Raw genomic sequence first — 27,981 nt, 5'->3', positions numbered from 1 at the left:
CATTTTTTAAACATTTTTAAATTAAACAACTAAAATGCTCGATTAAAAACAAATTCTACTTTATTTAATAAATTCCCTAGAAACTCACCTTTATTATGAATGAATTTATACATTTCAATTCATGATCCATAGCCTCTTTGTATATCATATTGCCAGAGGAAGAAATATATACTGATAAAAGATGTAGACAAGTCCAGCAACAACCAAAAAGATTAAAGCAATATTGATCCAATATAATCTGCAATAAAATCAAAGGGAAGTTGTTATATTTTTTGTACATTTTTAGTAATTTTCATTATTCTTTTTTTTTTTATTTTAATAAAACTGTGACTTGACTTACTTTTGAAGCTTTCTTCGACTTTCATCAATATTATTGAAGTTTTGCTTCAGCAAATACTTTCGGATGCCCAAAACATATCGTTCCAAATAGGATTCCCATGAGAAGCTCTTCATATCGAAATTAAAAAGCTCTCTATCTTCAGAGCTTAAAGTACTGAAAAGTTCTCGCACATTCCCATCAGAAAATGACCATTGTCGCATAGAAAAGTATTCCATTTTTGTATAACCTTTATTGTATTTCTGTAAGATCGATACCATTCTAGAAAAAAAAATATAAAAATGGTTTAAAAATTAATTAAAAAAGAAATGCCAAGGAAATTAAAGCTTACTTTTGCTTTCTTTTTGTTAGCCAAAAGAATAAATCCACAATGTACGCAGGTATTGTTTGTAGATAAAATGTTAGAATACTGTGGTAAAGTCCACGCGGCTTTGCGTTTAAACACATAGGATACAAAATAACATTTTCTGCAAATAAAAAATTACTTAAAATATCAATTTAAAATGGATTAGAAAATTTATAAAATACCTATATAAAAAAATAAAAAGTACCTAAAGGATATTTCTTCATAAAATGTGAATTAAGGGAGCAAAAACGACCCCATGTTATGCTATTTTGTAAGCCACTTGAGCAATTGTATACTATGGGACTTCCTGGTGTCTTTCTCTTAACTGATAAATTCCATGCACTCGCTATTACAAGATTTACAACAAAATCCACTGGTACAAGATCTGCTAATTTACTTTTATCCATCTGAAAAACTTGTACTATTCCCATTCCATGTAAAAGTATCGAAGCAGTTGGTCCATTCATATTTTCCTGCCATCCAGGAAGAGGTTCATTTAAACTGGATAGAACTGATAACATAATGAAAAACTTCATTTTCCAACACAAGAAATTGAATTAAAGTGATTTTCGCTCACCAATGGAAGGCCTCACGATAGCCACTGGCAAGTTTCCGGCTTCATTGAGGAGCATGTGCTCGGCCAGAGCTTTGGTGAAGGTGTAAGTGTTGGGCCTCTTGCCAATGAGCTGCGGCGTCAGGTCATCCAGCATGTCCTCGGGCAGCCAATCCACCAGAGAGATGATATCGTTGGGATTGTACGGTGGTGCGTAGATGACTTCCGACACTTCGGCTCGATCGCAGTTGCAATAAGCCGTCGATACGTGAACCAGTGCCTGAAAATTGGAGGATTAGTCACTGAAGGAGGACTTGGATTGAGACAACTTACATCGAGAGACATCATCCTGTGACACAGTTCCACCAATCTCTTCGTTCCCAGCATATTGATGGCCACTGAGAGCTTGAGTTTCTCATCGAACTTCACAGTTGCGGCAGAATGAAAGACAATCGATACTGTTCGACACAGAAGAGCCTGCAAAGATTTTATCCTTAATCTGGTATTCTTGAAATTCTCATTGAAGCTAATTTACTTGATCATTCTCAGATATTCCTAACTTTTCGGACGTAATATCTCCACAAATTGGAATAACTTTGTTGAGATCATTGGGACGTTCTCGGCGCAAAGTATCGAACAGCTGAAATTATTTATAAATTTATCAAAGTTGCTCCTCTCAATAAAATCAAAGGATAAACTCACAGGAGCTCCTAGAAGATCGTTGAGTCGAGCCTTAACTTCCTGTCCGCGCTTCGGTCGGATGAGCACGTAAATATTCTTTATTCCCGGACACGATCTCAACAGTTTCTCCACAAGGACCTAAACATTAAGTAAGTCTTATATGATTAAAGTCTTTTAAAATATATATTAAGATCCACTAACTTTGCCTACGAATCCTGTTGCTCCTGTAATGAAGACACTGCGGTCTGTATAGCATTGGGGTATAGAGACGTAATTACTGAGACTGCATTCTGTATCGCATAAGGATTCACTATGTTTAATTGATTCAATTTTAGGTCCCATAATTTCGCTTTAGGAACACCTGAAACAGTCATTTATTTGCGAAGTCAGTAAAATATTTGTCACTTTTTTTAAATTTTCTTCTTTAAGGATATAGGAGGATAAGTGTGCAAAATTCCAGCCAGCTTGTAATTTCGGCCACATTTTTTGTTCCTCGAATATCATTGAATTTTTAGTTTTTGAATACTCTAGAAATAATACAATGAAAAAAAAAATAACAAAAAATGTCGCTTCGACGAACAAGATGATCTAAAAAAGACATTAGAAGAATTCCAGAAGTGTGAGGAACTGTGAAAATGAAGGTGGCCGAAATAGGCCACAAATGTAATGTCTATATTTTTATGCATTTTAGAATGTATTAAGAGTGAATTTAGAGAAAATAAAGACGATAGACTGCCTACAAGGTTCCAAGGAACACTCCTTATAAAAAGTAAGAAAAAAATTCAATTTGTATTAAAAATATTATATTTCAAACATAAGACTTTGGCGCTTGCATGCAACTATGCCGAAATTTGGTACACTTACCCTATTAGAACATTAAATCAGTAATAAGTAATAAGCATTGATATTTTTAGGAATCTTTAGGATAATTTTTAGAATTATCCTAAATGCTGCTTCAGCTGAAAGTACTTTCTCGTCGAACGTTCATGCCTTCGAATAATGTAAATTTCTTTTACATTTCCTAAGAGATTCCCACATGATTGTCACATTATTATCAATAATTGATATAATAAGCTAACTAATATTTAATAGAAATGTTTAACTCTCTTAGGAAAACTTAAAAGGAATTCACATTATTCAAAGGTATGAACGTTCGAAAGGAGAGTACTTTCTCCTACCTTCATTCAAGACTTTATTTATTAAATAAATATAGGGGAAAGTACCCATGCTTGATACCATTGGAAGCTTCGTAATGACTAAATTTTTCCTATGTTTCTCAATAAACGTGATTCCGCAATATATTTTAAAAACTGACCACTTTCCCATAGTTTTTAAAATATGGTTGCGATGAGTCAAATATATATCGTGAAACATAGAAAATTTAGTCATTACGAAGCTTCCCATGGTATCAAGCATGGGCACTTTCCCCTACAGGGTGGCTGAAAAAAATGCAACAAGATTCAGAGCTTATAGCTTTCAAACCACTTGTGACAACGGATTCCTATTTTGCATAATTATAGCTCATTATATTGGTTAAAAGCTCACGAAAGCATTTCCGAAAATATTTTGTGAAACTTCTTAAAACTGTAATGGAAATTTGGAAGCAGCTATTGTTAGGGCTCTTCAAAAACTGAATGTAATTAAATTGTTCAATTTTTTCAAACATATCATAGTACAGTACAAAGATACTTGTAGAATTTTAAAATGCTTCAAAGGTGCTCTAAAAAGCTTCATCGCTACTCATCGTCCTTAAAGTAGAGAAGCCAATTGAACAAAATTTGGGTCATATCTGCAAATAAATTCGTGACACGCGTATATCGCAAAAACAATCATTAAACAAAAAAGTTAAAAGAACCTTCATATGAAGCCTTAAGAATACTAAAAACAAGATTTTATCGATCCTCAAAAAAAAGTTATAAAGTGTGTGCACGATAAGATTGTTCCTAAGAATAATGCTTTAAAAAGAAAAATATTTTTTGAAACTTTAATTTTAATTCATTGTAGATTTATTAGATATATTAGTTTTTTTATTCAAGTATTCGATTGGCGAAATCTCGAATCTTCTTTTTGAGTCCTCCCATCAATTGTTGTTTCATTTCATTTTTTTTTTTTTGAAGTCCTCGATGTTCTCGACGCGTTTAGCCTTCTTCTTCAGATCGTATTTGATAATAGACCAATATGTTTCAACTGGACTGGATTTTTCCAGTATAAATGATTTATTTCGTGGAATATGGGGCTCATATACTTCGATGGCAATTTCGCTGAGTATATCAAGTCAGTTTTACCAGAAATTTAGGGAAAATAATTTCTAAGATTTACTTGAAAAGATTTTGAAGAACATTGACCAAAATTCACACAGGAAGTGTTGCCAAAAGTATTAAGTTCCATCTCTCCTCAACCCCCAAATACACGTATTCTTATGGAGAAATAAAAAATTTTGGCCATTTTTCAGACATCCAAAAAATCAATTTCAATTTTCTCGTACAATTTTAAAGGTAGAAAGCTGTAACTTGGGGGTTTTCTTATTACTTATTATGCATATAAATATTTGATCTTCTATATGACTTTTGCACAATGAAAAGCATCTCGACTGAAGTATAAGTCTTAATTGAAAATTCAACAATTTTTACACAACTTTTGTTTAAAAATTCAACAACTTTTGTCTCAAAATTCAACAACTTTTGTTTAAAAATTCAACAACTTTTGTCTCAAAATTCAACAACTTTTGTCTCAAAATTCAACAACTTTTGTTTAAAAATTCAACAACTTTTGTTTAAAAATTCAACAACTTTTGTCTCAAAATTCAACAACTTTTGTGTCAAAATTCAACAACTTTTGTTTAAAAATTCAACAATTTTTGTTTAAAAATTCAACAACTTTTGTCTCAAAATTCAACAACTTTTGTCTCAAAATTCAACAACTTTTGTTTAAAAATTCAACAACTTTTGTTTAAAAATTCAACAACTTTTGTTCAAAAATTCAACAAATTTGTTTGCAATACACAAGGCTTCACACTATAATAGTGTGAAAAATTATGATCAAACTATAATAGTGTTAATTTTTGATCATGTGACAAAAAATACCATAAAGTTGTGTATTTTTTCATAGTATAATAATGTGAAAAACTGTAATCATACTATAATAGTGGTAATTTTTAGAATTTGTCAAACAGTTTTAAATCACGAAACATTGTTGAAAAATTTTTATGATTATAACAGTGAGAAATTTTACACAGATCGCAATTAAATAATTAATTTATCCGATTTCACACTATAATAATGTTAAAAGTTTACACATTTTCAAATTAAACAACATTGTTGAAAATTTTTCAACTATAATAGTGGTAATTTTCATTTACGTGACAATAAATTACCAAAATGTTGTGGATTTTTTAAACATTTTTAAATTAATCAACTAAAATGGTCGATTTTCCACTATTATATTAGTAAAATTTTACACATTCTTTTTACTGTGCAGCGTATTAGTTTGTTGCATTTATTTTCAACCACCCTGTAAATTACAGTGCGACTCCAGTAGTGCCAACTAATTATTTTCAGTACAATTAATTCTACTGAATTCATTGGCACTCAATGATAAATTTAAACAAAGAACAAAATACTAGAAGGCTTTCAGGCTTGGCTGGCACACACTCTGGCTTCGAACATTTCATTTCTCCCATATTCTTTCAATGAATCTGTTCTTATAGCAATATACAGTAGACTCTCGCTCAATCGGCTCTTTTTCAAACGGGCGAAAAATTTTGTTGACAATTTTCACGTTTATTTATGAAGCTAATTCGCTGAAGTTCTTTCTATTTTATCGTGATCCTTTATAATTGAGCGCTTTTTGTGGAATTTACGAAGGTTTTGACGCCCAAATCTATCGATAAACCGGATGACATTTTGCCCCAAATGCCCGTTTGAGAGAGAGTCTACTGCAGAGGTGTGCAAGAAACCGTTGAAACCGAATGAACGTCAAAATAAGTTTGTTATAGTAGCGTTTTGACCATTGACGTACATGTTTCATTTGACGTTAATTCGGTTTCAACGGTTTCTTGCACACCTCTGGTCTACTGTATTTTAATAGTTAATCTTAAGTTACACATTTCCTGAAAAACTTAGGTCAGATTTATTAAAGGATTATGGGAAAAGTAAGAAAAGAAGTGTTCGAAACCAGACCATGTTTGGAATTATGTTTTCACACTATGCACTCAGTCCCGGGATTATGCACATTTTCGGGACCGAAGAAAAAGCGCGAAATGGCATTACGCATCGAGAAAATTAGCATACCTGCAGGGGCTTTCTTTTAAATAAATCGGCCGTAGAATGAATTTCGCGCGGAGTAAAAGAACAAAACAAAGACATTCAACTGTTTAATAGAAATACATTCACAAACAGTACTTTATGGCCAGAGTTCTTCAATAAATGGTTAGAATATTTAAAAAAAATTACCTTAATAAAAGGAATTAAAGTTTTATTCTGAAAAAGAAGCACTTTGTTTTCAAATTTCCCGCGTCGCAACTTAGTATACATTCAGGCGTAGGGGAGACCGGGGAGGATTGGGACACTTTTTCATGTTTTGACTTTGAGACAGTATTCCACAAAATCACGATAGTGTATTACAATTTTATGCGGTCTATAGGATACTTATGGGTATTGACTTTATAAAAAGTACTCGACAGAACTTGGAAAACAACTGAGTTTTCTTGGAGAAGATAAAACATTTAACTTGACGCTTTGTCCCAAACCTCCTCGATATGGGGCAGTATGGGACACAAAAGGGGATGTTTGGGACGCATTTTTCTCTCATAATTTGCATTATTGGAGCATGTTAATTAATTTTAAATACTAGATTAAAAATATTTCTAATAGAAATAAAAATTTTTCATTTTTTATTTTATACTTAGAAATTATTATTAATTTATTGTCAATCAATTATTTAAAGTATTTTCTTCTTATTTTCCATCTACCTTTCTTTGCTTTTTTTATTCTAAATATTGCAATCATGATCATCAAATTCATCAGGCGAGTAGATTATCTTAACACTTTGAGTTTTGAACTCATTGGCGGATTCCTGTTTGATTTTACGACAACTGCATGGTACCTGTTTTTTCCTTATTTCTTTGAATTAGCTCTTGCCTTGCTGTTTCTGGAGAACTTGTGAAAATTGTAGAGGATATTGTTCGAGAAATTTTCGAGAAAATATTTTTTAACGAGATTGGGCAAAGATCGAATATCCTCTGAGAAGAAATTATTGATTCCCAAGACATTGATGGTTTAATTGTCCCTGTAGTTAGAGAAACCTGCTCCACTGATAAACTTTGCACAAGAAGGAGATTTCCAGTAGAAACTGGGCATTACTCTTCATTTTAACAATAAAAAATTGCATGCCACATACAATCTTGTCGAAAATCAACGCCCCATTCATCCCCTTTCAGGTGTCCCAAACATCCCCGCGGGTAGTTTTGGTATTTAAAACCTTTATGTAAAAAACAAGAGCGTATAATCTCTGAAACTGTTATAAAAATATGTTCCCAGATTACACTGCTACCTAATGAGATAAAAAAGTTTTGATTATATATCGCTGATATAAAATACAAAGAGGAAAACTGAGACGTTAAAATATACGATTTTTATCAATTTTTAAAAAAGTGTTCATAGAATTAAAACAATGAAACTGAGGATATCCATTCTTTTAGTCAAGATACATCTTAATCTTGCCTATGATTGAGTAGTGGTTAAATCCCATTTTATTTCAAAAATCAATGAAAAAATCGCCTTGTCCCACACTACCCCTGTCCCAAACCTCCCCGGTCTCCCCTATTTCAAAAATAATTTCATAAATTGACTCCCAATGGTAGGCAAACTTGCATAATTGTAAGTGCATAATTCCGTCAGGTGCATAATCCCGAAGTGCATAATGCCAGGACTGAGTGTATGGGAAAGTACTGTCCCTTCGAACGTTCATGCCTTCGAATAATGTGAATTTTCTTTTATTTTTCCTATGCGACTTCCATATAATTATCACATAATTATAATTATAAGCTAATCAATATTTAATAGAAATGCATAAGTCTCTTATGAAAAATAAAAAAGAATCGTCATTATTCAAAGGCATGAACGTTCAAAGGGAGAGTACTTTCCCCTAAGTATTCAAAGTTAAACACACAGGAAACAGAACACATTTATTAATTGGCTTAGTTTGAATAATATTTAAAGTTTTAACTGTACGAAATTGCTCCTCTCTATATCTTCCGATAGAGCTAAAAGTAGATTAGATTTCAGGTTTAGTTTTAGTTCCCTATTATTCTAGATTGAAGGGCTTGATCTTCCTAATTTATTTATTGTAATAATGATAATGAATGATCCCAAGCTCCAGATAATTGTGAGTTTTTCTTTTTATTATCACGTTCTTCCACTATCACGATCCACTAAGAACTGTGACTGTATTCACTGAGAACACTCGAAAGAAGACTCTCTGATTTCTGAGAAAATCAGTAAAGTTTGTCTTTTAATATCCTTGGTCGGGAAAGCTTTTTACTGTGAAGCGATATGTTTGACACTATTCTTTGCAAAAATTTTTAATTACTAGAATTAATTTTTAATTATACAACAAGCCCTCTCTTAAAACACGGATGTCATACGTGGATAAAATACACTGCAAATAATAAATTGAAAAGTTCAAGTTTGAACACAAAATCTAACAAAACAAGCAATTACGATTAACGAAAATCTCTTGATGTTAGCTTACTGATGAACTTATAAAAACTGACTTTTTCTAAAGATCTATAAGCTTTTATACCTTTTATATGATAAATTCGCTTACAGTTAATAAAATCAATATAAATTTAAATCATGATTGAAGCATATCAATCCACCAAAACTGTTATGTTGAAAGATATTGATTTGTTTACAATAAAATAATCTTAAGCAATTCTTATAAATGAATCTCAACACTTTTTAATTGACAGAAACAATGGCCTCAATTCTGAGACCAAGATCAAGATCAAGATTACAAGCTGTCAAATATTTCCAAGATCAAGATTTCATATTCTGACGCAAAGCATTTATGTAACCTTAATTGTCTTAGCTAAGAACCAAGATTTCAAGATTTTCCACACTTAACGAAACGTCACTTCTCACAAATATCTTCATTTCTTTGCCGAATTTGCTGAAATTTCGCCGTATAAATTAGAAAAATTAATTTTATGTTGTATTAAATATATTACAGTCCATAATCGGAAATAAAAGAAGTGAAAACAAAACTTGTGACGTGTAATAAACCCTGAAATGCTTATTCAAGATGTGATTCTTTTGCAGGTATTCTCAGGGTCTTGTACTTCGAAACGTACATCTAGAAATACAGTAGACTCTCTCAAATTCGGGCATATGGGACCGAAATGTCAGCCGAAATAGACAGAAATTCGGGCGACAAAGTTTTTGAAATGCAACGATTTTTTATTCATGTGCATACACATATTGAGTTTACACACTCATATATAACGTAAATTGCATGAAAATCCCTCAATAATGAAAAATCACATCAAAACTAAGACAAACCATGTCAAATTTGAGCATATTTGATTCATTTGATAATCATAATTAAACCTGAAAAATGACAACAAACTTTTTTCAAATGTAACCGCTGCCCGAATTAAAAAGTAGCCCGATCTTAAAAGAGCCGAATTTGCGAGAGTCTACTGTATGTACCATTACGATTAAATTACAAGATCAAACACAGTATTTTTCAAAGTAATTCTCTTTTTGTACCATCTCTTATAGAAATATTCCCCATCAATAGTCATTTCCATATGAAATTCTTCTAATTGTTACTATCTTGACAATTCCAAGCACCTCCGAGAGGTTCTTGGAATTATTTCAAGAAATCAAGAAATTTGACGTCTTGAAATCTTGGTTCCAGAATTGCAAATCTTGATATCCACACGGTTTGTGTCTTGGATTTCAAGATTCCAAGACATTTGACAGATTTGACATCTTGATCTTGATTTTTTGATTTCAGAATACCAAAATCTTGAAATTTTCTTGATCTTGATCTTGATCTTGGTCTCAGAATTGAGGCCAATGTACACTCTTAGAAAAAATTAGTTCGTACAAGCTCATATGCAGTTATTAGAACTATAAAATATAGTAAATATAGACCCAACTATATATTCAGTTTGGGTAACTAAATGAAATAGTTGACCACAGTTAGTTAAAGTATCCTTTTCATTTAGTTATCACAACTAAATCAAAATAGTAATGGGTACTATAACATATTAGTTCCAATTACTAAATAAATGGGGTTGATACCCATCTTATTGGCTGTAATAACTATATCATATTAGTTGTGGTTACTATATAGCATTCATTGTGATGCATATTTCTTATTAGTTGCTTAAAATTCGAAAGAGCTTCAACGCATGCATTACTAAAATAAAAACCACTCTTTAGTATTGGAAAAGTAGTCATAACTTTATGAAAATATAGGCCCATCTATTTACATTGGTTGTGAGAACTAAAAGGAATTAGTGACCAATATTAGTTGGGATAATGAGTTCATTTAATTAACACAAGCAAATATAATTGTATGAAAGCATTATGAAATAATTACCGCAACTTAACCACGTAAATTTTGTCTTATATTCTCACTACTAATAAATTTATTATGAGTATAATGTTTTAAGAATATAAGAACTATTTTAAATAGATTTGATAATAATCGCCCGAACAACTAATTTTCATTAGTAATCACGTCTAAACTTTTCTAAGAGTGTATACACGGTAAAAAATTTCGGCACGTATTTGTTCCAAAAATTAGCTCGTCCACGGACACCATAATTTTTGGCATAATCTTGTTCATTTTATGAGACTCAATAAGTTACTTAATATTAGTAACAAATTTGTTCCAAATTGTAGCTCGTCCACGGACACCATAATTTTTGGAACAAATTTGTACCTTATAGAAGGAACAAAAAGATACCCATTATTAGTAACGATTTTGTTCCAAAATGTAGCTCGTCCGGAAAATTTTTGGAACAAATTTGTACCTTCTAGGAGGAACAAAAAGATACCCAATATTAGTAATGAATTTGTTCCAAAAAATAGCTCGTCTAGTATAAAAGCGTATTCCTCCTCTCACACTCAGTGACCCATCACCGAAGTGCAGAGGACGCAAAATCTGTGGCAATTTTCGTGCTACATGGTTTCACTTTTTTAATTCGAGATTCCCTTCCCCTCTTGCTGCCAGTACTCGCATATGATTTCGTCATGCACGCGTCTGTATAAAACACCCTTAAGTTGATTCTTAGTTGATGTTCCTTATGAACTTTCGCCACCGAAATCCATCTCGACTGAAGTATAGGCCTTAACTGTAAAACGTAATCACTTACACGGATTTGTTCCCGACAATGGGAACAAAAAGATTCCCCATATGAGTAACAATTTGGTTCCAAAAATTTCCTCGTCCACGGACATCGAAAATTGTTGGAACAAATATGTTACAGATGTAGGAATAATATTGTTATAAAAAATATCTACCAATTTGTTCCTGACAGTGGGAACAAAACAGCAGAAGTGCAACAAATTCTGTTTCAAATTTCGGGAACAAATTTATATAAAACGAAATCAACTCAAATTTGTAGACATTCCACTGTATCAAAACGGTTCCAAAAGAAAACTAACAAAATTGTAACTGTATTTTGTAACGAAACTGTAAAGAAAACTTTTTGGAACAAACAAATATTTTCTCTAGGTACAAGTTGATTCCAAAAAAATTTGTTCCAAGGAAAACTTGTTCCCATATTTTGATCAGTGTCCAAAAGTTTTTACCGTGTAGATGGGAAAATGCGATTATTTTACTTGAATCTCTACACAATGTATTTTAAATTGTTCCTTTTAAATTGTTCCAAAAGATAGACTTTTCACTGAATTCACTTATCACTTTTTATTCGTGTTTTAAAGACAGGTATGGAAAGGAAATTCATTAATCTGTTAATTATACTAAAAATATATTTACAGTGCTGTCTCGCTATATGCACATGCACAGTTTGGGTACTTTTTTTGACAGTTCTCTCTCTGAATATGCACAACTTTTTTTGAAATTCCCAACGGTTTTTTCCTTCTTTTAATAAATTATTATATTTTTTATTGTTCTAGAATTTCCCGTGTTATTTTAACTATAATATGAGACAGAAAAAATAAAATTAAGATAATTAAAAACGAGAAAAATTAGTTACCAAGAAAATAATTTTCTTTATTACTTTGTCAAAATGTAAACGAATTGATTTTGAATGCAACCGACACAAAAGCTGTGCATATAGAGAGTGTGCATATAGAGAGACAGTACTGTAATACATTTAGACATTTTATTGCTCGTCCTCAAAGAGAAATCAGTTATGGGCCGATCCATCTCAAGACGACCGAGAAAATCGCAAATCGCGGGTTCATGGTCTTAGATGTTTTTGAATTTTACATATGTTAAAGTACATGATAAAATAATATACCCCTATTTTTTTTTCGCCCAAAAAAAATTCCTGGCCGGAGACACATGGCGTCAAAGATGGTGTCTCGCGCTTCATTCGTCAATTGAGATTTTTGGCAAATATTTCAAAATGCTTTATCTCGCGAACGGGTTGAGATTTCTTCTTACTCTTTTTTTTATTTAAAAGATAATTTTATACTCTTTAAAACGATATACTAGTTTTCGTATTATCTGCTCAAGTTTTTTTTTTGTAACCGTCTTTTAATTTTTTTTTGAAAAAAATTAAAAATTAATTTTTCTCAAAAACCCCATTCTCAAAAATTTTCATTTTTTTTTTTGTTGATAAGTAACATTGAGTACTACATTCCCTGAAAAGGCGAGCTTACACTTTTGCGCTTATTTTTTTCTTAAAAATATTCAAATTTTAACAACATTTTCAAAAAAGGAAAAATACCAGTTAAACTCAAAATTTTGAGTTCAATTTTTCAGGGAATACAGTACTCCACATCCCAGTACTTGGAATTATCATGTTTTTCAAAAATAATTAAGTGTAGCACATTAAATGTCATGTTTTTTTTTCGTTTATCGATCATTAAAGGCAAACTATTAAATATTTCTGACCACTCTGTGAACAATATTATAAAGCACTTTTCATACAATAAACTTACCATTTCGATGATTTCTCTAAATTGAAGAAAACAGAAACACATTTTCCTAATGAGAACCAAGAAAGAAAATTAAGTTGGGGATCTTTTGAAAGAGAATCAAATCACCATGTTTTAATTTTAGGGGCAAGTGGGGTACCTTTGAATTTGGGATTTTTCTCCTATTTTTAAATGTAACTGAGCCATATCATAATGTAATTTATCTTCTCAATCTGTTTGTGCAGCTAAATTACAGTAGGTGTCAAAAGTTTGTAGTCTCATGTATTTTCGGGCAATCAGGTGCAAAAAATGATAGAAAAAAATACTTTTTAAAATTTTTCATTTTGCAAATTACTTGCGTGTAATCCGTAGGTCTTATTTATGTTATCTGGAGAAAAATATTTCATTTTATTTCATATAAAAAAATGTTTTCCAGAATTTGTTCATTTTTCATGCGTCAAAAGTTTGTTGCCTCATTTAAAGTTACTCAAAATGGTCAGAAACATGCAACTAACTTAAAATAAACCGGCTATATTTTGAGTTTATGTAAAGTTTTGAGTTTAAATGGTAAGTTAGAAGGAATTAAAAGATGGTAAATCGTCCGGAGATATTGCCGGAATAAATCTGCGTCGTTGATTGCCAAATTTTATGGTAAATCACGAGAGGTTACACAAAGGTTACACTATAGCCGGTTTATTTTAAGTTAGTTGCATGTTTTTGACCATTTTGAGTAACTTTTCAAATGAGGCAAAAAACTTTTGACGCATGAAAAATGAACAAATTTTGGAAAACAATAATTTTTTATATGAAATAAAATGAAATATTTTTTCCAGATACATAAATAAGACCTACGGATTACAGGCAACTAATTTGCAAAACGAAAAAAATTAAAAAGTAATTTTTTCTATCATTTTTTTGCATCTGGTTTGCCGAACGAGGCAACAAACTTTTGACACCTACTGTATATCATTTTATTTAAAAATAGGAGAAAAAAGGCTAATTTCAAAGATTTCCTAAATTCAAAGGTGCCCCACTTCCCCTAATAGAAATAATTAATTCCGTTCAAAGTTGAAGCAACAGAACTTCTACTTCTAGCCTTCATAAACAAAAGTACCTTCAATAAAAGACTGAGTTAAATTGAATATTTTTTTTTATTTGATGTTAATGCATTGATTCTAGAATTTCAGAATAATAAATCGCCCATTGATGTGCAGGCATAATTTTCTTGTCATTATAAATCTATTACAAATACAAAATAAAACCTAATTATATAATTTCAATTTGCAAGAATCTTTTTTACGAAAAATCAAACACACAAATTAATAATATTTTGTTGAGATTGAAGTCTGCTTAAATTATTACAAATTGCTCAGACTGCTGCTTTTCATCTACAATTTCTTTTCTTTTTTTTTCTTTGTGAAATTACATCCATGGATGCCAGGCTGGATCCATGCGACAAAGATTATCGGGATTGAGAGCAGCTTGTACAAGAGTTCCCATCTTATTAGTATCCACACTCTCAAAATACGAGAGATTATTGAGTCTGCTCATGATTGAGTTCACGCCTTTATTCACAATTGTTATAATCTTCTCCATGTCCACTTCATTGGCTCCCTTGTCCGAGGACAAATCCCCATTTGGATCAATGCTTGGATTCTCATTTGCTGGCCTCTTCTTGTGCACCGCCATTATTTCATCCTTCAGAATCGTCCTGAGTATCGTGGGAAGTTTGAAATTGGGCTGAACGAAGCATCTGGCCGTAACCATTGCTGATGCCGTCAGAGGCCCCGTAATTCCGATACTGGACAGAAATTCCACAATATTGGGTGTCAACCTGAAGGGAACTGGACGACTAGCATCCAGCTCCCCTGTCACATCATCAACGTCAAATTTGAAGTAGGAAATATTAATAAGACCCGAATCCTGATGCAGATACATCATATCGGGATTAATTCTGGTCAAATGCAGTGCATGTTCACATAAACATGCCAGAGACAGCTGAAGAGTGAACATTTTGCGGAATTGCCAATAATCTGTGGCTGATCGGAAACACTGAACAGCCCAGTCTTTGAGAATGGTTTTTGGCACCATCGACTGTTGGATCTCACGCAAAATATCACGCAATATCGGATGCGTTGTCTGTGAGCCTCGACACTGAACCTCAGCTAATCTCTCGTAATATCTGCAAAGAGATTGACATGGGAACTAGACGTCTATCACAGTAAAAAATAATTACTACGGTTATCGCGTGTAATGGGAGAGCATCGATAATTGTAGTAAATTTGCAACGATTATCGTAGTAAGCAAAGTTGAAAAGCAAACAAGTTGAATTTTCGAAGTTGAAAAGCAAAGTAAGTTGAATTTTCCTTCAACAATTGTACTGAAATTACACAAAAGGGACAGATAATCCTAACCGGCTTATGTAGGTGAGATTCTTAACGTGAGCTAACTCGGAGTGCATGCAAATTCGATTTGGAGCTGAAGTTGGGAGACGCCATTCAGTTATCTTGAATCAAATTCGTGAAATTATACAAATTTTGTATTTAAACCAAAATATCAAGGATTTGGATGAACTGGCACAAAAGTAATATATGGGTGAAATGTAGACCAGAATGTTCTCTATAATTTTCCCATAGAACATGATCTCATCGATTACTCAGAAGCCAAGATAAGCGAGGTTTTTTGTGTCTTAACTCGTTTTTTCATCCAGAGTGCCCCAAGTAGTGATTTGTTGAACTTCAACTATATCAAAGAATTGTTGTATTTTGTGAGACTTTCCATTTAAAACCATATTTTAAGTGTCTTGGTGGAGTAGAGGCAGTCAAGTTGGCATCTAAGTGATTTTAAAGCGTTATTATGGGAAAAATCAATTTTTTCACACTTAAACGGCAAAATCGGAGTGATAGCGTAGTCTGATCGAAAAATGATGTATGGACGAAATGTAGAGACAAATGTGGTCTACAATTATGTTAAAGTAATCGTCAAAATCGGTTCAGCGACAGTCGAGATAATTGAGGTTATGTGATATTGAAATTGGTTTTTCGACTGTGGCGCCCCTGGTGTTGGTCCCACGAAGTTCAAATATTCTAGAAAGTTGTAGCATTTGGTGAGATCTTTCGTTTAAGCCCTAACCCATCAAAATCGGTCAAATAGAACCGCAGATATGATTTTTTGAATTTCGTGAATTTTGACCCCTCATATCTCCGGTTCTGTTTTAACCACAGCGCACATTTGCACCATTTTGGAAACGTCCTAGACTGGACTACAACATACTAAAATTTCATTAACTTGCAGAATGCCGTTTTTGAAAAAAGTGACTTTTAATTTCGATGAATTTTGACGCTATCACAGCGCCACCTGTGGTGACTTTTTGAACTTCCATCTGAAAGTTCTCATCGAGACGAAACCAAAAAGGTAAAATTTAGGCCGCTATGTTAATTAGAACCGGAGATAGAGGCCGGTCAATGTTCGAACTTTGACCCCTTATAGCTCGGGTCAGGGGTTATGGATTGACTTAAGGTTTTTTTGTTTGATTTGATAGGTATAATAAACGGCTACAACATACTAAAATTTCAGCCCGATTGCATAAGGAATTTTTGAGCTATTTAACTTTTAAGATTTAAAAATTTTCTTTTTAATAATAGCGCCCCTAGCGGTGGTTTTATGAACTTGCGATGTTAGAAGGGGGAGTGGCATTTTACGAGAGCTTTCCAAAAAGCCCTCACTTTTTAAATTCTGCCAATTAGAACCGGAGTTATGGCCATTTTAAGAAATTTTTTTTGGACCCTTATAGCTCGGGTCAGGGGGGTCGGGGGACCTTAAGTTTGGTATTGATGGAAAGCCCTAAGGCCCAGCTATAACATTCTAAAATTTGAGCCCGCTCGATGCCATAGGGGCGGAGCCATTGAGAAAACAAAAAAAGGGGGGTCTTCAAAATGGCGGAAGGAGGGGTGGGGGGTGGGGGGTCAATGCACCAAGTTGCAATTTTCATACGATATATAACCTTTGCCGAAAACCGCAAGTCGAAATCTCTTTTAGTTTAGGAGCTATTGACACTTTAAAACCCAAAGTGGCATTTTAGGGTAAAATGATGTAATTTGGAACCAATTTGGGACATTTGAGATTTTCTCACTGTTTTAGAGATTCAAAGAAAAGAAATCTGTTCTTTTTTCTTCTTAATCGTCCTTTTCTTGTATTTTGTGGTCTGTGTTTTCTCTTTGCTCATCTGAAACAGTGAGATAATCTCAAGTGTCCCAAATTGTAAATGGTTCCAAATTACCTCATTTTACTCTACTCCAATTTTAAGTCTGCAGCTTCATAGTAGAAGTTTTATTCAATATTATGCTAAAGTGATAACACGAATGTAAAGAGAATTTAATTAGCTTTTGTTTAGTGGAAAAAAAATAGTTGATAACTTTTCTATTATCAAAAAAATAGGGAAAAAACCAAAGATGAGCGTACAATACAAAATTGGCGTAAAATGCCACCTTTTTTATATGGAGTTGGCATCAGAAATGAACATTTGAATGGCTTATACTATAAACCTAAAAAAATTATCATTTTTTTTTAGGTTTCTGTTAACATAAGACCTAGAATTTTTGTAAAGTAGTACTGCAAAAAAAAATAAGGTGGAAATTCACTTTACGCCTTCTTTTTCTTTTTAGAATTCCTGTTGGAATTTCATATAAAACTTTCTGAAACAAAAGCGCAAACTATATAAATAAGAATATAAAAATTTTACAGGAAAATATATTGATATTAGTCCTAAAATCCTTGTCAAATTGCTAGGAACAAGGAAATTCAATACAAATTGACTTTTTGCTACGAAAATCTGTAAAAATTCTTTGGCATTTTTTATTTTCATTAAAATATCAATGAATGGGATTTTCGAACTCTTGTGATATGACGAAAAAGCTCGATTGGCCTTGTCAGGTTTCGAACTCACGTGTGACCTATAAAAATTCTAGCATTCCCAATAGTTTTAATTTTTTTTTGTAGCTATTTATTTTCAGTTAGTATTTTCTGTGGTTTACACGTTTACTCTCATTAAGAATTTCATTTATCACAAGCTCAAAAGGCTAAAAAGTGTATACCCGATTGTAAACATTGCAAAGTTCGAAAAGCAAAAAATCTTCACTAGAAAATGTCATTTTGAATACAATTAAAAAAAATAACGTACCTTGCGATGGGAGTATCATGTTCAATTTTCATCTTAGCACAGCCATTCTTGTAGATGTCCAAAAGAGAAATACTTGTTGGATTATCCTCAACTAGGCGCATTTGTGGTGATACAGCAACAACACGATGAACTGTGATGTTTAGGAATCTCCTAGCTGTCTCTTTCTGCTTAGCCAGATAGTGATTGAGCATCCGTAGAAGTTGCAATACTCTCTCTTCCCTCCTAGCATCCCCCAATCCCGAATCATTGACCACCAAATACTTGTAGATCTTTCCATTTGTCCCCCGAATTGATAGCCTACGTGCGGCTGTATTGTGCTTCTGCACCACTTCAACGCGTGGCATAAATCGAGCAATACGAATATGATAGTGGGATGGACGTGATCCCAAAACTTCTCCTGGCAATTCCACTTCGGCTGTTTTTTGACTAAAGTTTGACAAGAAGCGACATTTCTCCTCAATCAGGAACACCTTTGGCAATTGCTTCGTCTTAGCCTCAAGGATTTTTATCCATTTCTTCAATTTACTAATTAAATTGTGCAATTTCATGGCACCAGGCTGAGAAAAGTCAAAATCACTCGTAAATTGACCTTTCATCTTCTGAAATACTGGATCCTGAACAGTTGCCTGAGCACGCTTCGCCAGGGATTCCGAAGCAGCTGATGCAAATGTCGATGCCACAGAACTCGAAATGTTTTCTACAATTCGACACACAAGTCTATTGTCAGCTGAAACTTATATGTATTTTAGTACTTTAAAAGACTGGGTTACTTAAGGAATAGCAATTTTTTTTAACGTTATTAATCAACAAAAAGGACACTCTTTAGGGTAAATGTCCTAATTCAAAACCATTTTCAGACGCTTTAACTTTGACAGAAGATTCAACACATTAAGTTCATATTTTTTCTGAAGAGAATTACATAAATTTGCTCCTTGACTCTTCTAGAATGTTACTGTTTAGTGAAAATTCTTTAGATATACAAACAAATTAAATAAATTAATCCAAATGGAGACAAGGGAAAGTTTCTAATTGGAGACAAACAGTGTATAAGTGAAACCGCGACGAAAGGATTCCAAAATTTTGTTGAGTTGCTCTTAAGTGCAAGATTTGTTCTTATTCCTGGTCTTTTCTCCTTTCCCATCTGAGACAATAAGAAAATCTCTAAAAAAAAATCATATTTCCGGAGTTTCCTATTGAAACATTTGCAGACACTTCAGAAAAACCCTTTTTGCTCACGAAATAGGTAATTATTTAATTTGAAAACTTCACGTACCGTTAACAATAAAGATTAGCACTTAATTTAACTAAAATTAGCGAGAAATATGACATAAATGTTAAATAAAACGAATAAACAACAGTAACTTTATTGTGTTTTTCATTGGAAAATATAGTTAGGAGAAAGGCTCATAATTTTGTCCAGTTTCTTATTTTGGACACTTTAAGGAAAAAGTAGGACACTAAAAATAAATTGATTAAAATTATGGATTTTTATTTCAATATTTGATGAATAATGAATTCTATCTAAATATTTGTTCTTTTTGGAAGATTTTGACACTAAATACGTTAAATTTTGAATATGATTTGAGTTGAAATTGCTTTGTTGAAAATTCAGTGTGAGCAATTGCTTACGAGAAATATGACAGAACTTTGTGTTTACTTCAGTCTTATTTAGTTTTGGTGAAGTACTAACAAAGTTTGTTCGCTGTTTTTGAGTGATATTGTTAAATATTCATTGAATATTGTGTTGATTCACATTAATGGTGAATTGTACATTTGATCTGAAGTGAGATTTGCCTTGTGAATTACGTTTTTCGTGTGAAAAATAGGAAATATTCTAAGACATTCACCAGTGAGGTGATACTCCTTATTTTGGACAGGTGTTTTTTTCACGAAATTTCGTGAAGTTTTAGCTTTTGTGATGACTAGGTTGGACAAATGCCTGGAGAAACAAAGGAGCATCATTTCTACGAAAGAGATGTAGTGAGAAAAGCCTTGAAAGGCTCCCGGAAAAGTGAAGGAATGCGCTAATCCGCACGTACTTGGCGTACCGAAGTCAACTCACTTTAATGAATGATATGGAAAGTTTCCGGGCATCTTGTGACATTCTACGTTTCCCTCATATGAACAGGAAGAGCACTTGGTGAGATTGGTTCATGAAATGAAGAACAATGGGCATCCTTTTGAGGCGGATTAACTGTCCAAATTTACAGCCAAGTTGTCCAAATTAATAACCAAGTTGTCCAAAATTCGACCAAATTCACCTCTACATATCAATTTAATTCTAAACGTATTAAGACTATTTTTTTGTAAAAACAAAGACAATAAACCTTTGCCAAGTTTCTAAACAACCCTTCTGAAAAGAGAGTAACAAAAAAAGTCAATTAGTATTGAAAATATCGCACTTCAAACTTGGAACATCGATGCTTATAAGCAGACTGGACAAAATTATGAGCCTTTACCCTATATAGAGTACAAAGAGATCTGAAGAAATGAAATGAATTCATGGACAAATAAAATGAAATATAAATAAAATGCACAACTTTTCATTATTTATTTTTAATTTCAATGGGTCTGATTTTTAAAATTAATTTATGGTCAAACAACAAAAGAAATATTATTGAAATTCAATAAAAAATAATTCTATTAAAATTTCAAATACTAAACAAGAGGCGTATCTTAAAAGCCTTGTCTGGATTTTTAGTATTACAGTGACGTATAATTTTGGCAATTTAAGTGTAAATGTGACGGATCATTTTTTAATTTTTTAAATAACTATATTTTTGGGTAATAAAAGTCCAACATTTCGAGTTCCTACATATGTGCTCTATCCAGTGGAATCATATATACAAACAATCTTTAAAATTTGTAAATGAAAATAAGAAAATATTATTAAATTTAGTTTTTGAGGCCGTCTCCTGACAAATGCTGAAATCTGACATACGCCATTGTAATATTCAATGTGCGATATAAATATTGTAATTTAGTACTGTATTTATCATAAAAACAGTGACGTTTCCATTTGGAGTAGCTAAAAATTTCCATTTGGAGCAGGTTTTGAATTAGCTTAATTTACTCTACTTGAAGGAGTTCATTGAAATCTTCTCGACTGAAGTATATTCTTAAAATAAAAACATTTAAGCATATACTTCAGCCGAGATGAAATTATCCATTGAAAAAGAGAGTACAATTTGTAAGGGTCAGAAAAACGTTTATAATGGCTCCGGCACACCTTTTAGATCAGGAAAATTTCATGAAATCGAAATTCGGTTCCTTTTCTTTCTCACATGTTTTGCGTACGTCTATCTCATTCCCTCGCACTCTTCTTCTTCTATTAAACATCAGTCCAAATTTAATTTAGCTCAATCGAATTTGGTATGCGAAAGAATGAGATAGTCATATGCAAAACATGTGAGAAAGAAAGGGTTTCGAATTTCGACTTCATAAAACTTTTCTGATCTCAAACAAAGACAAAACAGCAAAGATGTACTTTTGGGTTCCCTAACAGCATGTTCAAAAACTTAGAGATCGCGTAAGTTTTGGGATTTGGGAAAAATAGATGTAACGTGGGGTTCGTCAGGGTAAAGTACCATTTGTAAGGAATAACCTGTTGAAAAATCTAAAGAAAAGGAATAGCGCACTCACCTATTCCAATGCCGAAAGTCGACACTAATTTCTTCACGAAATTCAGCGTATGTGGTGTAATTGTGGCTTCATTGACGGATCCTCGATTCTCAAAGGCAATCACGTAGCATTTTGTCAAGCCTTGCCGCAGCTGACGTAGAACTTCCTCATACCAGTTCTCCCTAAACCACACCATCTGATCCACAATGCCTTCCAAGGAGCTAAGTGTTGTGGGATGAATATCTCGTTGATGGTGCATTATCTTGGAGCATCGCCACATCGGTGGGGTAGCTTTAAATGGACCCGGTCCCGGTTGATCGGTTCCACCTGTTGCCTGACTTGTTCCTGGTTGTGCTGTTACAGTCATCTGAGACGGAGATGCTTCTGATCCTGTTGGAGTACCTCCTGCCACAGCACCAGTTTGTGATTGTCCCTGTTGCTGACTTTTGCACGCTGCAGCTAAATTCGCTTGTTCTGCATTCTTATACCTCTCGCGTTGTTCAATTTTCAGCGTGAGGTACAATGTGCGAATGGGAAAGTAGACAGCTTGCGGAAACATACGTCCAACTTGACTCAGTAGATTGAGAATAACCGTTCCCTCATACTGAACCAGAGCACACAGCAATTGAGGAATCCATGGGATCCAGTGAAGTGGAGGAACTCCCACTGAATACTTCTCCAGAATCTCCATCAATGACGAACTCTTGTCATCGTACGAGAGCAACCAGAGCACCTTGGCCAGGTACTTGCGTGACTTGAATTCATTTTGATGTCGACATGCATGCAAGAAGCATGTCATTGCACCCAAACCATTTTGCATATTGCGTGGCTGATTGGTATCAGTGGTAAAAACATGCTCCAGATAGTCACCCCATAGGGCCCATGCTTTAATTTGTGTATCGTGCATCTGCACTGCTGCACTGAATTCCTTATTGGCGTCCTCGGAACGACCAATTTGGGCCAATAGTAGACCCTTGAAGGCATAAAATTCTGCTGACATTTCGTGATTGAAGTACTTGAAATTGGTCGATTCAATCACTTCTACAGCTTCATTCAGTTCATTTCTGCCCGAAACTGCAGCCATTTGCAGATAACACTTCACTTGTTGCTTGATCTTCTGGAAACAATCAACAATTGGCACCTGGGGTATCGTGTAGATGCGCGAGAGGGAATCCTGGCAGACACCACGCAAATTGTGCTTTCGTGCAATCTTCCCGAAATGAATGATTGCCTGTGCTGAAGCATGAACTCCTAACATATTATTTCCAGATTCTGTTTGTTGCTTAAGGTGATCCGTTATTATTTGATAGTGATGCTGACGCCAAGTGAAGATATCACTCCAATGAGATAAATCATCAGCAATGACAGGCAGACGATTGCGCCAGGTCTTCACAATGGCCTTCATATCATGCAGTGAAGATGACATCTTCACTTGCTGCAATCCCTGATGGATCTGATTGGCTTCCTGTAGTTCCATTATCTGCTGTGCCACCTGGAGGATTGGCAGATGAATATGAGAGACAATATGAGGCAACCGACGCCATTCGCGCATGCAAAGCTTCGATGCCATCTCAACGTAAGTCTCCACAGAATTGAGCCTCTGTTTCTCCAAATTCAGAATAGTTAGGAATCCCCTGTAGAGATTGACTTTGTAGCTGGCTTGCTTCGGACAACTCTGTTCGACTTTCAGCAATGCCTGTTCCATCAAATTCCAATCAGGCACCCTCCATGCACTCTCCATAATCAGCATAAAGTTCTTATCTTTGTTGGATTGAGCATAATCTAGAAGGAGATCCCATTGATTTAGCTCCTTGGCACATCTTATCCAATGATTTTCCCACAGCAAAAGCTCATTGTTGATGTCAAAAGCTACTGGTCCATTTGCCATATCTGTCTTCAATTTCGACATGGCAATGTCATAAGCATTCTGTGCCTCTTCAAAGAAGCCCATTTGCTCATAGGCAATGGCATTGTTAGTCTCAGGATATTTAGCATACTTGAGCCACAATCCTGCCCAGAGATCTTCTTCCTGAAGTACCGAGTACATCTGCGACAACGGATCGTAGACGTCTTGCTGGGTAAATTCTCCACCGTAGAAGTTGTTCAAGTTGGCTTCTGAGATATCTTGCTGACTGGATTCCTTCTTTTGTGGCCAGTATTGTGCCATATTCTCGAGCATTAGCGTCATACGATGCCATAAATTGTGCGCCTTCCCTAGATACGTCATCAGATGCGGAGGAATGACAATAGGTGGCTGGCAACGAGTTAGAGCTTCAACGAAAGTGTTCATAGCACTCGGATGGCAATCCTTCTGGTTATTGTGCGTTCCCGATGATAGGAAAGCCAAGAATTCCTGAGCAAGTGAATTCTGATGCTCTTCATCTAAAACCGTCCAGATGCGTGGGAACATATCCAACCACACTCTTTCTGCCAATTGCGTATCCATATGACAGAGCTGTGACGTAGCAACTAAGAGCTGCTCCGTACGAATCTTCCGACTGGCTTCCAAAAACTTGCTCTGGCGATTGATCAGTTTGACCAATTGTGTCTGCCTGTTTGCAACTGGACGTTCACTTTCCTCCCGTCGAGAAATAGTTGACTCAACACTCATGTCCATATCAAAGGCATCTTCCTTATCTTCAATCGTATCAAATTGCTCCTGTGGATCGTTTTGGAAGGACGTGAAGATGACGAAGTTCTTCTTTTCATCCGAATCGGCCAAATTGATCACTGAAGATACGCTCGGCAGTAGATGACTTTCATTTGCATTCTGGATTTGCGTTGATGAGTTAACAGTCAAAATCAGCAGTTCGATGCACTGTTTGATCCAATAGTGTTGCCCGATGGAGTCCCAGGCTTGCGAACAAACAATATACAGCAATCGATCGTGCATCCTACGTCTCATAGATCCATCGAAGACTTCAACAAACTTAGCTCTGATATGCGGCTGATTGCATCGCAGTCCAGCAACAAAGGCAGCTTCGAGCTTCGACGTTAACTCCGTTTGCTTCAATTGATCATCACGATAGATGTAATTGATCAATTCCAGAAATTGTGCATTTAATTCTTGATCTTCTGCAAAACGCTTCTCCACAAAGTGCATCAATTTCACGAGTAGAATTGATTTCTCACGCAACGTTGGTGCCTGGGTTACAGTAATTGGCGTATTCTTATGACGCATCCACTCTTCGATCATCTTCACAATGGCCTTCATCACTTTTACATCTGTACTCTTCTCAATGAGTCCCACGAGAATGTTCCCAATGAAAACTTTACGCATCTCCACACCCATCACAACAACGCGATTCTTCACGAGATCGAGAGATAGAATCAGCAGTTCGAGTGCTACTGGAGAAAGTCCAACTTCTGGTTGTCCAGCATTTGGTGGAGCCATGCAACCAGCTAGATGATCCTTTGTTAGGCGATTGAGAAGCCTCATAAATGGCACCATTAACCGATCAATGTAGCTTTGATTATTCATGCAGGCTGCCTTGAGGATCATTAAGGTTCCGAAGAGTGTTGACGGATTAGCCTGTTGACTCTTCTCGTACTGACTCAATCCTTCGCAAATCATCTTATTAACCGTTGCATAGAGCGTCTCCAATTCTTCGTATTTGTGATGGGAATCCGTTGGGAAGAGTGACATCAACTTAGCCAGAAGACTATGCATCAAACGAATAACTTTAGTGTTGGTGCAGTTGACACAAACAGATAGACCCCTCTGTAGTGGACGGAATGTTGTCAATATTTGATCTTTCTTCATAACAGTCAGCAAGAAAGTCAGAAGTTCCAAAGCTGTACAGATATTCCCAAAATTCGGCTGCTGAGTTTCTACACTGGCAAAAACTTTATCGAGCCACGCTAGCTTCAAATCACACGGTTGAGGCCAAACTTCAGGCTTCATAGCCATTTTCAGAAGGGTAACGCATCGCCGAGAGAGACTTTCTCCAGCAGACACCTGACCTGGTTGAGTATTGAGCTCATGTACTTGACAGGCTAGTCTCATTAGGAAATTTAGGACTGTATCGCAGTGTACACGATCAATTGGCCGATTAGCACCTTCGACTTTTGGTACAACTGGCTGCTGCTGTGTTGATGGTCCAGCTTCAGTCATCAGTTGTTTCTTCCTAGCCAATTCAGCATGTTCTTCCTGCGATGTTCTCTTTATAGCTCCGGACTGGCTCAATTTGCTGTCACTCAGACCACTAGCTTCTTCATCTTCTGCCGGTAGGGTATCGTCATTCTCCTCCTTGATTCGCTGCAACTCCCATTTGATAATAACCTCCGCCAGCTCCACTGACAATTTCCTATACTCCACCGTGGCCGTTGCTGCAAATCCGAGTCGCTGGATCGAGTTGATCATATGCTGAACGAGGTGATGACGCACAGGATAGTAAACTTTGTAATGTCTCACCACAAGTTGAAGGATATGGAAGAGTTGCTGCATCGAATGACCCTCTTCCACAATAATCTTCCTCGTCCAGTGATTCAGCATCGTGTTACCATCCTCCATGCGTAATGGCATTGCTGGTGTTAGTACCTCAAGAGCTTGCCTTACCACAGATCTTGCCTCAATGGCATGTCCTTTGAGCAGTGAATGAAATACCTGCAGGACAATTCTCTTGTGGATGGCTAGACGAGCTATAATGTGACTAAGAAGCAAGTGACCATGATAACGCGCAGCCGGATCAACACAACTTTTTACCAACAAACATGGCCATGCAAAAGTCATCAGACGACGTAACTTATTGCTTTGCTTCTTGTTATTTGCATCACCATCGTGAATATGCGATGATGCACGTTCAACAAGCAAACAGGCAAATTGTAGTAGAGCTATGCGGACTGCATCATCATTGGCATAAGGATTGTCATGATCTATAACCTGGGGAAGTATAGAACAACACTTTTGCTACTGTAATCAATGTTGATTTGTATGCGGATGAGTGAATATTGTTTGAAATGGCATATTGTAATTCATAAAATGGTCAAAATTAATTACTTCAGAAATAATAGGGGAAATGATCGAAAGACTGCAATGATCAAGAGGATCAAGATCAAACACTGTTCAGTTGGGGTGGTAACTCTGAGGGGTGCTATAACGGCTAGCTTCAGAGGGCACTAAAAGCGCTAGACTTCGCCGATAGATGGAATGACGATCGTCCGAAGGATTATTCTGAATACCTACACGAATCGGCTCCTCAGTTGACCTTCGATCGTGAAAATGTGAAGAAGATCGATTCCTAAAATCAAGTTTGTCTTGCCCAAAAATGGACCACGTCAATGGCAAGCGAATTTGCCGACATCAAATCCCCTGTTTCGCATGAAGCAGGGGACAACGGACAAACACAGAAGTGGGGGGCGACTTCCATGTTTTCCAGCCTTGGTCACCTCCAGGAGGAAGGTCTTCCCTTAATTTGACAAAATCTGGTGGAAAGACTTCCTTCCACAGATTTAATTTGGCCTCCTCCGAAGATTGGTCAAGTAGAGACAGAGTGACAAAAGCTCCTGCGAGACTTCAGCCTTGCTTTTTTTGGGACCATGGAGAAAATACTTCGGTTTAGAAAGAACCTTGGACATCTCTCTACTGGAGATGATTTGTTTCCTCACGCTGTTTAGGCACGCTGTTATTATACGAGCGGTATCGTTAAGAGTAACGTCAACTTGTTTAGCGTGCGCGGATCTCTCCCATACTTCAGCTGCGTACTCTGCTACGGAAAAAGATAGGGCAAGTGCAGAGGTACGCATCGGTTTTGGCTGAGCTCTCTTTTGAGCGTTGACAAGTTTTCGCAGTAAGTTATTTCGTATCTTAATCTTGTTTTTAACATTACTGCAATGGGTCTTGAACGTGAGAGTTCGATCGAGAGTTACTCCAAAGTACTTAGGCGTGAAATTATGTTTCAGAAAGTTCCCCTCCCATTTTACATCCATGCGAGTTTTGGCTCACTTGTGACGCAAATGGAAACAACTTCCGGGAATTGACAAGAAGGGCTCTATTCCGGGAGACTAGTAAAGAAGGTCACTCCACCATGTTGTGGAGCAGGATTCTCATTTCTTTTTTCTAAAGAAATTTTTTTCAAATATTTCGAGACTGCTTTCTTATGTTTGTATTCGTATTTCTTTCATAATGTCGTCAGTTGGATC

The 27,981-nt window shown here is 35.2% G+C and overlaps 2 protein-coding genes across 5 annotated transcripts in view; both read right to left on the bottom strand.

The window, feature by feature from the left end:
- Nucleotides 1–58: 58 nt before the first annotated feature.
- Nucleotides 59–2,277, bottom strand: LOC129798133 (putative fatty acyl-CoA reductase CG5065). Its single transcript, XM_055841122.1, has 9 exons — nt 2,119–2,277; nt 1,939–2,055; nt 1,772–1,876; nt 1,570–1,713; nt 1,261–1,516; nt 889–1,194; nt 669–804; nt 341–598; nt 59–238 (listed from the first exon to the last, which is right to left on the bottom strand). The coding sequence occupies exons 1-9, from the start codon at nt 2,257–2,259 to the stop codon at nt 145–147; spliced, it is 1,557 nt and encodes a 518-aa protein (XP_055697097.1). The 5' UTR covers nt 2,260–2,277; the 3' UTR covers nt 59–144.
- An 11,895-nt stretch (nt 2,278–14,172) lies between these two features.
- The window catches only part of LOC129798107 (transcription-associated protein 1), a 36,850-nt gene continuing 23,041 nt past the window's right edge, over nt 14,173–27,981 (bottom strand). The window contains exons 12-14 of one of the 4 annotated variants that reach the window (XM_055841082.1): nt 21,862–26,743; nt 18,220–18,946; nt 14,173–15,222 (exon numbers count right to left, since the gene is read on the bottom strand). In XM_055841082.1, the coding sequence (XP_055697057.1) occupies nt 14,463–15,222; nt 18,220–18,946; nt 21,862–26,743 (6,369 nt within the window). In that variant the 3' untranslated portion in view covers nt 14,173–14,462. The remainder of the gene's footprint in view (nt 15,223–18,219; nt 18,947–21,861; nt 26,744–27,981) is intronic. The other 3 variants (XM_055841084.1, XM_055841083.1, XM_055841085.1) reach the window with 3 other exon arrangements.

Source organism: Phlebotomus papatasi, chromosome 1 (assembly GCF_024763615.1).
Source record: "Phlebotomus papatasi isolate M1 chromosome 1, Ppap_2.1, whole genome shotgun sequence".
Lineage (NCBI taxonomy): Eukaryota > Metazoa > Arthropoda > Insecta > Diptera > Psychodidae > Phlebotomus > Phlebotomus papatasi.
The sequence above is the reverse complement of the archived record's forward strand: the minus strand, read 5'-3'. Positions and strand labels throughout refer to the sequence as shown.